At 39.6% G+C, this 11875-nt stretch overlaps 1 protein-coding gene across 3 annotated transcripts in view; it reads left to right on the top strand.

Annotated features, from left to right (window-relative positions):
- The first annotated feature begins 1357 nt into the window (after positions 1 to 1357).
- TMEM161B (transmembrane protein 161B) overlaps positions 1358 to 11875 on the top strand; it is a 34670-nt gene continuing 24152 nt past the window's right edge. For all 3 annotated transcript variants that reach the window (XR_001332216.2, XM_014262341.2, XM_014262340.2), the window contains exons 1-2: positions 1358 to 1442; positions 8495 to 8598. Coding sequence is in view for 2 of the 3 variants with exons in the window: in XM_014262341.2 (XP_014117816.1) it covers positions 1440 to 1442; positions 8495 to 8598 (107 nt within the window). In the remaining variant the exon portion in view is untranslated. The remainder of the gene's footprint in view (positions 1443 to 8494; positions 8599 to 11875) is intronic.

The following is an 11875-nucleotide window of genomic DNA, read 5'->3' as shown; positions in this document are numbered from 1 at the left end:
GTGGGAAGGTATCGCCGCCGGTATCAGGCATTCCGGGAAGCCTGTACCTCTCAGGTACCTCAGCCTATGGGGAAAGGGAGAAGGGACAAGCAGCCGGGAATTAAGATAAAAAGGAGGCTGCGCCCCCCAAAAATTTGAGAGACCCCAGGGGAATGCCCCATGGCCTCTCCCTTTATTTGAATAAAGAAAAAGGACTCCTCTGTCTCCTTTTTGGACATAAACCTCTGGTGTTTGTGGATTAATTTTCCTGACAGACGTTAAGGAAAAAGTTCCTTTCTGTGAGGGTGGTGAGACACTGACACAGGTTGCCCAGGGAAACTGGATGGATGCTCCATCCCTGGAAGGCCAGGCTGGATAGGGCTCTGAGCAACCTGCTCTAACTAAAGGGGCCCCTGGGCATGGTACGGGCTTGGAATGAATTATCCATACGGCTCCTTCAAACCTGAGACCATTCTGTGATTCTATGAATTGCCCTCCGGGGTTTCTCACAAGGCAAGCAAAGCTTGACAAAACACGAACAGATGTTAAACATATTCTACAGAATGTTCAAGCAGAATGCTTCTATTTGTTTCCAGCGCACATACAAGGGAGCACAGTGATCCATTTAAAACCACACGATTTACGACAAAACTGTTGAGCAACGCGACCATTTCCCAGTGGTCTTTTAGGACGGACAATCCAGGTGTGTCCCTTTCGGATAGATCCAAGCGGTACACAGTACTGGGTATTGTGCAAGGAGGACACCTATTTCCCTCGGGCCAAGCATTTCTCGGAGAGCCGGCCCCGGGTCCCGCAAAGCACGGCCATGGCTGGGCCGTGGCGGACGCCACACTTCCGTCCTCAGGCCGCATCGCTGCGCGTGCGCACCGCCGATACGGGGGGGAGGTCGACGTGACCTCGGTGCATGCGCACACCCCGCTCCCGCCTCCTCTGCCCCGCGCCCCCGCCAGCTCGGCCCCCTCCCCGCTCCCGCCGCTCCTGTCCTGGGGCTCCTTTCCCGGTGCTCCGGCGCTGCCGCGCCTCATGCGGGGGTCAAGAGGGTGGAGAAATTCAGCGCTCGGGGAGACTTCCCGCATCACGTGGTTGGGGTCGCGGCAGTGCCGTGCCCGGGACAGGCTGGCCCGCGGCGCCTGACGGGGCTGTCGCCGAGGGGCCCGCGGGCCCTGCGCCCCGGCAGGCGCCTCTACCTTCTTCGCTTGTCGGCAGCCGGCGGGTGTGGAGCGGTGAGGCCGGGGCTGTCCGCCGCGGCGCGATATCAGCGCTGCGGGGCCCCGTCCGCACAGGCAGCTTGTTGGACAGCTCAGGCGGGCCTTGTTGGCGGCAGGATCCCGGCGTGACCTCGGCGTGCGCTGTCGGGAGCGGCGGGCGGGCGGATTTATGTGCCGGGAGTGGGGCCGAGCCGGGCGGCAGCGGCAGCTGGCGGGGCCGGCGCGGGCATCATGGTGAGCGGGACGGCGAGAAGCGGGGCGGCTGGTCCGCTCCCCTCCCTCGGCTCGGGGCTGGGCTGCTGCAGGCCCCTGCTGTGGGGACAGCTCGGGGGTTTCGGCGCGTCGGGAGCAGGGAGGCAGTGGGGTGACACCATCTAGCTCCGTAATTGGCGCTCATGAGCGGAACACCGCGGTGTCTGCTGCTTTCCGCTGTCTTACACCGACACGATTTAACTGCCCAGTGGTTTCTTCCATCTCTGCTACTTTTCCTCTGGGATCAGAGCGAGCCACTGCACTTAGTGCTGTGTAACAGGGTTTGAGTGTCTCTTTTTAAATGCATAGGATTCTTCTCCCTCTCTATAACTACCTGGCAGGAGGTTGTAGCGGGGTGGGGGTTGGTGTCTTCTACCGTGCCTGCAGTGAAATGCCTCAAGGAGGTATGCCTGCAGGAAAGGGCCTCAAGCTATGACGATGGAAATACTAGAAAAAAGAAAATTCACTGTTCAGGTGGTCAGACATAGGAATAAGTTGGCCAGCGAGGTGGTGGGGGTTACGATCCCTGGAAGCGTTTTAGAAACGTTTGGGCCAAGGGCTCAATGATGTGTTTTAGTGATTCAGGAACTACAGTGGTACTGCTGGGTTGACATTTGAACTTCATGATCTTAAGTTGTTTTCCAACAACTTACTCTATAACTGTTTTGTCGGATCTCCTTAAAAAAAATCTCCCTGTAAATGGAGCGTGCATGTGATCTTGGACATACCTAGAAACCTTAGCCAGACGCTTTGTTGTTCATTGCCACAAGTTCAAGCATGGTGCTCTGGGTCATGTCACCACTGTCATGTGTGCTGTGGCAGCACATGAGTGTCACAGAATCATAAAGCATTTGGGGCTAGAAGGGATTTCGTGAAAAAAAAGTGTTTCAGCACAGCTACAATTTATTAGGCTAAATGTAGCGCACAATAAATGTAATGCAGTAGGAGAAGAACAAAGTCTGGTGTAATTCCTGCTAAGGATGTAACCTTGTTGGATACATGTTGCTTCAATAGAGCAGGCCAAGTATTTAGTGAATATTAAATTATATAAAGATATATCTCTATAGAGGTATGCTGAATTTCATATTTGTGTCTTAGTTATAATTTAAAACACTGGAGTTGATTGGCTCAGCTTTTAATGTACTTATATTTGGGATACTAAGAACAGGGTCTGCAGATGTAAAAACATATTTTGTATTTGTCATTAATATATTACATTTCTTTTTCATATGACTGTATGAATGTGTCAATATGTCATTTTAATTATGGCACCAGTGTTTGTTCATTGATCGAAGTCTTAAGAAATGCACTTTACAAATATATTTTTGATAAAATCTGCCTTTTAACTGTTCTCATACTTAAAAGTTTAATCATGTTATTCCACTAAAGTACTTTTTATAGTGTAAATTCTGGCTTATAAAAGGAATTGTATTTTTTTTCTCATGAAGTTATTTTATTTTATTTTATTTTATTTTATTTTATTTTATTTTATTTATTTTCCACCAGGGTTAGAATATTTATTCAAAAGGCCATGAGATGCTCCTTTCATTTGTAGGAGTCGATGAGTGGTCTAGTATTGGAAGCTACATTGGGAAAATTGCATGCAAAAAAAGTTTTTCCTTTCATTGTAGGTTCTTATTTAAATTACTTGAGTGCTTGCTTGTGTTGCCTAGTGGGGTTGAAAGATCAGGTCCAGTTTTCTTTGCTGGGTGTGGGCAGTGTGGGCAAATAATCTTTGTGTGTGATTCCATGGCGTAAGGAAAGGCAAAAGGTCTGTGCTGTTTGGAAGCTGTATTTTCCAGTTCCAATGCAACAGGAGAATGAAATGTTCATCAGTTTCTTTTGTAGTAAGAGGCTTAGAAATCAAGTTATAAACATCAACACCTGCCGAGCTGGGACTGTCACCTGTGCAGTTGCAATGCCAGTTAGGCCACGACTTTAAGCTCTGCATAAGTGTCTTAATACTTGGTAAGACCATGGTGTTCTAGATTGTTCAGCAGAAGCGTAATGGCTTTTCACATTTTATACTTGGAATGATTCCTGAAATGGCAGAGCCTGTTCTTTAAAAAGCAAGTCTTCTGGAGAGTGGGAACTTTCGTACTTCCTGTTTTTCTTATTTGTGGAAATATTGGGCAAACTAGATTTTCAATATCTTGGAAAAGTAATGATGAAATATAACCTTCCTTTCCATGTGTAGTACATAATTTCTCTGAACTAGTTTTACTTTTAATTTAAGAATAGGTTCCGTATCCAGTTCACTGCAACAGGTATTCTGTATTGCCTCTTCAGTAATAATGATAAATTGGCATTTTTACAAACGCCCTTGTTCCATCCATAAGATTTCTGTAGCAAAAACTTGATTTGCCTTATGACCATTAGTTCTGTAATCTTTGTGCTTAGAGAGCCTCAGTGGTAAATGAAACAAGATCGTCAGGTAAAATGCTGTTCACTGACTAAAGCATGATTTTGGTTTCAAACAAATCAACTTGTTTCAAAGGGATTCATGCATACCTGAGTCTTTCCAGCAGTTTATGGCTCTTCTTTGACTCTGTGTAAAGACAGTGGCCGAGAGAGAAGTGACCTTTAGGTGTGAACGACACTGTGACGGTGAGCAGTTGGGTGATAGTATTGAACACCTTGCATATTCTTCATGCCACTTCATGCATCTTTTGTTGTAAACAGTCGTAGGTGCATGGAAATTCTAATTCAGGGAAGCCTTGGTCACGAGAGTAGAAAAAAAAGTAAAAATTGAATTTTTTTAAGAGTTCTCTTGGCATAATTTCTTTTCCAATATTAGCTGTATGAATGTCTGATTTTTACAATTCATAGGATTTGAACTACCTCCGATTCCTGATTATAATGACTGTAGGTATTCTGTGAAAGTAGTCCTTTTCACAGGAAGTGTTCACTTTTAAGATGTTGCACAGCAAGCTCAGTTTTCTTTGGCTGTCATATATAATATTTCCTACTGTTAAGGAAGCAATTTTGTGTTGCATTTGTCTTTCAGGAGAACGCTATCTTGCTTTTGCAAGCTGGAGCTTTAGCATGGACATAAACATTTGGAGAAAAATTTGCATATGAAGAAAAATTATATGGGGGAAAGTCTCATTTACAGTAAAAGCAATAATGAGTCTGCTATTAAATGGCATTTCAAAGCGGTTGTATTGATTTATCTTCCAGACTTCACAAATATCATTGCACTTCTAAAATTGCAGGAAATAAGAGTATTTGTTATAGTCTCTTAAAAATCTTGGTGGCCACTACTGTTACAATACCTTTTCAATTTCTTTGAAAAATCACAGCTCTGTTAGTATGTTTGTGGGCTACCACCGAAAGATATTGTTACGCCCTGTACTAACATCTGTAGAATACTCGAGGATAGTTGTGTTAAAATCTTGTTTTTACAAGAATTGCCGCTTCAGAAAGTAAGCAGTGGCCATTAAATTTCTGAATTTAAAAAATTGTGAATGGGATTCTACCAGCTGGTTTTCAGTAATGCAGCTGTATCCCTACTGCAGTCCTGTTGCATACAGCAGTTACCTTCAGCTCAAGGCCCTCATCTTGTAATGGAGGAATTACCTTGTAATGGTTACAATGCCAGAGAACATATCATTTCAAAGTCCTGCGTAAAGCTCGGTATTTGAATTATTTGTAATACGTAAGTAGGCGGTAAAGGGAAAATGAGACAGAAACCCCTGGCCTTTTACTACAGGTAAGGAGGAATAACCTTGGACAAGGTCAAAATAAGGAGAATAAAGGGGTGTTTTTGCATAATACAGTCAACCTTGTTTGTCTTTGTACTTCATGTTCTATAAATCATTTCATGATGAAAAAATAAATGTTCTTTAGGTAGAAGTACTTTTAAAAAGGGGATTTTTTGTTTGAGACTCTGAGATAGCTGTTGGTGTTTTATAAGTACACTTGCGGTGTAGATAAGAGTATTGTAACTTTATCTGAATTGCTTATTCTTAGTTTGTGTCCTTCTACTAATCAGCAACTTTCCAGGTATATAGTATAAAAGACTGAAAGCCAAAGTCCAGGTTATACTTCATTCAACCTTACGCTTTTGGCTTTTCAGCCTGCCATTTTTTTCCCACCAATTTTAAGAAGCTTGTCAGTCTTCACTTTAATATAACTGCTAAAACTATTCTTATGGGCCATTTAATGTGTTCTCTGCAATCTTTAAGCTTTTATGTAAAGTCTGCTACGTTACTCAAACAAAAGCAGGAATGCTATGGTTGCTGGAGGATTGGGAAGTGAATGCAGTGCTCGAGACTTCTGAGACACCTCTCAGTGCCTCTGTGGCAGAAACACTGCTAGACTGTAGTTTATTAGATAGACCGTGTTGATGTTGCTGCATGGCTGTACCATTTCAGTCTTGTTTTTTTACCAGGAGATTGCTTGCCAGCCTGTGTTTTGCAGAAAAACTGATGTACATAGTCAGCTTTGGTCCCCATGCCTCCCAGCATTAGAGAGAGATTGACAGAAATGTCTTTGATCAGCAGAATACAAACATCTCTTTCTAGTGTCTTGAACTTGGAGTTCAAGTTTAAGCTGCAAAACTGAAGCATGATAAGGACATGGATGTATGTGGAATCAGTGCTGAAGGACTTAGGAAATGGTTTAATTTCCACAAACTGTTCTGTAACTGCAGACACTTTATTTAATTTATGCAGCAGTTCCTCATCTCTTAACAGGTGAGTAATGCTTCTCTTAGTTTTGAGTCAACCCAATCACAGATTGTGTGCTAATTACTTCAGTACAGATCAGGTTTGTTTACCAGAGGTCCTCAAAACCCCCCTCAAACATATACCACTCTATTTCTCATACTCTGGATTTTTAAAGTTGCAGATTTCTGACTAAAGTTTAAACCCTGTGTCCTCTAATTTAAAGTGTGCAAGTAGAGGATCTAGGATGTTGGTGGAAACCAGTACCTGATCTTCATTTATGTTTCTGAAATGAGTGGTTTTGAATTTTAGCTGATATTAGTGTAAAGTGAAGACTCAGAAGTATGGCAGAGGCTGGTTCTAGCCAGACCCTGTATTTGGGGATGGAGGAAAAATGTGTTATAGTGTTGTAATATGGGGTAGTTTGGGATGTTGTAGATTTTTCTGGAGTGCGTTAGTAAACATACAAGTAGAGTGTAAGCACATCCAGGCAAAAGTGTAGAATTGGCAAAAAGTCATGCTGTGTGCATAGCATGTTATTTTCACTGTATCATCTACTGTGTTCCTGTGACTAGTGTTCTTGTCTGTAGGAGGATTAATGCAGTGGATTTTAAGAAAAATTTCTTGTGACAGCTTTTCTCTATTAGCATATTGCTTGTGATCAATTACTAACCTTCAGGAATTGAGAAAAAAGCCCATATAGGGCATATATGTATGTATGTATATGTGTGTGTATATATATATGTGTATATATATATCTGTATATGTATATATATGTGTGTATGTATGTATGTGTGTATATATATATATGTATATATATATATATATATATATATGCCCTATATGGGGGGAGAGAGAGAGAGAGAGAGAGAGGCATTTTTCTCATTTCCTGAAGGTTATTGGAATAACATTCAGGAATAAATATATATATATATATATATATGAATATATATACATCTATATATTTTTAATTGGTTAAAGTGTAGAAAAATACTGGAAGGATATTAGGATATTTCCTCCGCAAAGTCAAAATTAAGTTTAGAGATATCATTGGGGGTTTAGGTTTGGTTGGGTTTTTATTTTCAAATGGCTTAAAACTTGCTAGGGTTTTTTTTTCATTAGAAGTACACTTTCCTTAGCTGGGGGACTGGTGGAATTGGTTTGAGTAATCTATGTACTGAACTACACATAATCTTTAATATAGGTTGAGTGTTCAAATACGTAGAGCTCTTGATCAGTGAAACAGAACATAAACAAAAGTGAGGTTTTACTTTTTGAGGTACTTCAAGGAGTTGATGGCACCAAAGTGTAGAAGTAGTAGAAATTCCGAGGAGGGAGAAGGTGAAGAGACTCTTGAGCACCAAAGAAACTCAGTGGTATCTGACTCCTTCCAAAGGTGTTATTTCAAAATATAAAAAAGTAGCACCTACTTGTAATTGATACGTGGCACTTTTTTATGAGACATATGTTAACATACTGAAAATGTTTATAAATACTTAAATAATTTCTGCTGTCTCAGTCTCCTCAGTCATACAGATGATAATGTCTATCCAAAACATTTCATCTGCCTATGTTTTTTAATAAAAGTAGTATTGACACAATTTCTGTTTTACAAAAGGAGAAAGCATTAAAGGAAGAAAAAAATAAAACTTCTGTTACAGTAAGGAAATATATAAGAAAATATATAAATAGCGCACTATTTAGGATGAAAGATTATGCTGCTGGTAGTGGGGGGGAAGGTGGATGAAGACTTGTATGTCAACAGATCATTGGTGGTGTTATGTCTAGCAGGTGTTGATAGCAGGGGCTTGGCTTGTATTACCTCAGGACTCTCTCTTGAGGTGCAAGGACTGCTAAGGCTTTAGAACAGTATCTGACCAAGTGGGGCAAGAGCATCTTTGCCAGTACTATGGCCGAACTGGTATTTAGACTAGGACTTAGAGAGGAAAGAGGTGATGTACCCTCAAGTTAAGAGGTAAAGGTGGTGGACTGATCTGGTAAGCTAAGGATGAGGATGATGTGGAGAGGAGTCCTTGAAAACAACTTATCAGGAAAGATAAAAACCCATGCATATAGGTAAACAAAGAGGAAGTACCTGTACCTGTACATAATCTCCTCAAGGAGATTAGCTGTGGTGACTTGGAAATGCCTTTTCCCTTTGATGAAGTTTGTAAGTAATCGTAGCAAGTTTCAGAGAAAAAAAAAATTTATAAACTGCTACAGTATTCTGTCCCCTCTCTTCCCCCATTCATCTCCAGTGTATCATGGCTATTATTCAGAGAGTTATTAAATTGTGGTTTTTTTTTTAAAGATACTTCACTACTTTTCTAAAACATACTGACTTGTTATTAACTTACTTCTCTACAGGGTGTGATAGGTGTACAGTTGGTGGTTACCATGGTAATGGCTAGTGTCATACAGAAGATCATACCTCACTATTCTCTTGCTCGTTGGCTTCTCTGTAGTGGCAGGTAAGATAAGTGTGAATATAGTAATGCAATTGTGCATCAGAGTAGTAACGGTAAAACATACTGATTTAATTTGTTTTTTTTAAAGTGATTGACTTTTACTAAATTTATTACCATGGCATTGTTACACCTGGTTTGTGGACTCAAGGCAGAAATACAGTGTTGCTGTAAAAGAACTTACTTGTTTGTTGCTATTAATTGTATCACTCAGAAAGTCAATTGTTGTTCAGCTCTTATAAAGGTGCATCCTTTAATACTAAAAAGCTAAATTGAATGCAAGATACTGAAGAATAAAAGGATTTTATTTTCCCCTGTGCTGTCTCTGTGTTGTTGATAATCTACCTCCAGATTAGCCTTGCATATGAAGAATTCTTAGATATTTGTTAAAAATTCTATTCCTTTTTAATATGTCAGAGGACAGTATTACTATAAATTTCAGTACACTACTTCCTTGTAACAGTAGATCAAACAGACATAATGAGCTGCAAGGAGAGCATTCCCTGTGTGGCTGTATCCATAATAACAATGAAAAACAGAAGCTGTTTTGAATATAAATCAGTACATTAATATTAAAAGGAATCATAGACACTGTGTTTTTTCATTTGGTAAGAAGAACACTTCGTATGATAAGCAGGTAGTGTGTTTTCCTTTGTAACTGTTAAAATTTTGAGAGTATCAAATCCTTACTGCTTGCTTTCTGAAGCAGTACCTTTGAATAATAATGTACTCCATAGGAGTATTAACAAGTCTTTCCATTGACTTTTTTCCTCTGCATCTCATAATTATCAACTTGTTCCTTTTTTATATTCCAGATGTCATCACCCATAAGTTGCTAGTGAGAAGTGACTGTAAATGTTGTTTAGATGTGTGTTAGGTATAACAGAAAACAGTAATTGTCAGGTGCATAACAAACAGGAATCATACTCTTAATTATTGTGTGAAATTTCACTGTTAACCATATTGGCAGGGTGTTGATCTTGTGCTCTAAAAAGAACATGACACTAATGAATATGAAAGTGCCTACCATTTTTTTTTTAAGGTGCGTCAGCATGAGGGTCTTTTTTATCAGCAATTATCCAAATGACATATTGTACTTTTTATGTCTAAGATTGATTTTAACTTTTGTTCAAAAATTTAAATATCTGATTGCTCTTGTAAAATAATTTGTCATTGTTATGCCCATGTTCTTCATTCTTGTGAAGTTTTCACTCACTGTATCCTCGTTTTAAGGCACCAGTGTTTTAAGGTACCAGTTATAGGGAGAAGTTTGCTGTCCAAATATTTTTCAAATCCATTTCTCCATTATTTTTGCACACCCTGCAGACTGATAAATACCTCAAGCAGGATTTCAGCACTTGTGCTTAGGTAATTCTGCTCTTACTGAAGTTAGTGGGAGTTTTATTATTGCCTTCCTAGTCAGTAGCCTGGAAAAACTAGTTGCTACTTTTTGGTTTTCTTTTATTTATCTGATAATTATTTTAGTGCATTGTAATTTCAGGCACTCTGAATAATTCCCTGAATACAGGAATGGTATAGAGTTAGAAATAATCCTGTGTTCTAGAAATAAAAGTATGTCAGAAGATTGACTGCAACAAGAACATGAATTTTAATGGCAGAAAGAAAAGCAGTTATTTTCTTAGTTAACTTGATAAACTGCATTTTACCTTTAACCCATTTCTCCTTAGTGCTTCTTTTTGCCAGTGGTATTTGACAGCCCTGTGTGGGTGGGGTAGTAAAGGGTTTTTGTACACTTAGATGTGCAGGTACAGGCACACTCCTAAAGCAGTCCTACTGTCTAAGGAAAAATTACCACCTGCTACTCCTTACCTTTGTTGTAGACTTCAATTAGTCTTTGGTATCCAGCAGTGGTTTTTAAGTGACTTTGTTTGAATATCTTACTTCCAAAGGATTGGCAGACAAGACAGACCTGAAAGATATCTACCTGTCTGTAGATAGCCCTTGCTAAATGTGTGGGAGGATAAATGTTACCAGAGAGAAACATTAAGTGACCAGTTTGTGTAGATGCCTGTATGTGTTTGTGGGAAGTCTGTTAAAAAGGAACAAAGACTTTTTAAAACGTAAAGAATTGTTAGGATAGACAGACTTAAGGTAACTACTTGTTAATGGAATAAATAGTTGTTATTGACTTTGAAAAGCAATTTACATAAATTTGTTAAGAAATACAAACTTTTTCAATCAGTGCTACTTTGAGAGCTTAAATGCAACTAAGTAGATTTATTGAAATATTTGGCAGCTTAAATATCTGCATAGGCCTTGCATTATTTTTACCTAAGAAAACATTCTCTACCGAAACATTGCTTTTAAGTTGCTCAGCTATTTCAGTTACTATGTTTTCAGGCCATATCAGGATGACAGGAGAAAATGGTTGTTTTGTTGTGGATTTGTTAATTACCTTTATTCAAATCAACTAGGGCCTGTCTGTGTGTCTGTTGCTGTTCAAACTGACTTGGATATGTCAAAGCCACAAATCAGTTGTGGGATTTCAGTTTTAAGCATATATAAGCTAGAACAGATACAAACTACTTTTTATTAGCTCTATCTTTATTTATGAAAATGTTTGCCCAAATCTCTTGGTATTGAGATTTTAAATGCAAGGTCTGTAGGGTTTATCAACTGAAAAATACCAAAACTCTTTATCCTATTTGTTGTAATCAGGTATCACTTGCAGTGTCATTTTGTAGTATAATTAGAAGCAAATTGTGGTCCAATTTTGGGGTTGATTTGTGTTAGCATGCTGCGCAGAACAAGAATTTTGTCTGTGCTGCTGCATTAGGTACTATTTCTCTGTCTATGCAGGAAAGATTTTGAAAAAATTCTTTACTGCATAAGTGGCTTTCATCATTAGCATCCCAAGTTCAGATCAGAGTGATGTGGTAAATGACAAAACAGGATATCTGCTTTTTCGCAGTTGCTTTGGATCATATGGAGAATAGAAGTTAATATAATAGAATATAATATAATAGAATGTTCTCTTGGCTGGTACTAGCATGCTCTTCTCTTGAAGAGTTCCCAAGATGAAGGAAGTCTTTCTAAAACAGAGCTGAGAATCAAATGTTATCAAATGGCTTGAGATTGTTTGACTTTGCCTTTGGTAACTTTGAAATTGAATCTGACATCATCTCTAATTAACCAACCTGTATTTGAATGGTCCTACGTGAAGTTTTCTTAATGTGAGGTGTTTTTTGTGGATTCCTTTACCATCTCTGTGTTGACCTGCGTTACCATGGGTGACAATTAGTGGACTTCTACTTCCACACAC

The sequence above is a fragment of the Pseudopodoces humilis genome, chromosome 4 (genome assembly GCF_049639895.1).
Source record: "Pseudopodoces humilis isolate 2021_Gansu_Grassland_sample_001 chromosome 4, ASM4963989v1, whole genome shotgun sequence".
Lineage (NCBI taxonomy): Eukaryota > Metazoa > Chordata > Aves > Passeriformes > Paridae > Pseudopodoces > Pseudopodoces humilis.
This window is presented reverse-complemented; position numbering and strand designations above follow the sequence as displayed.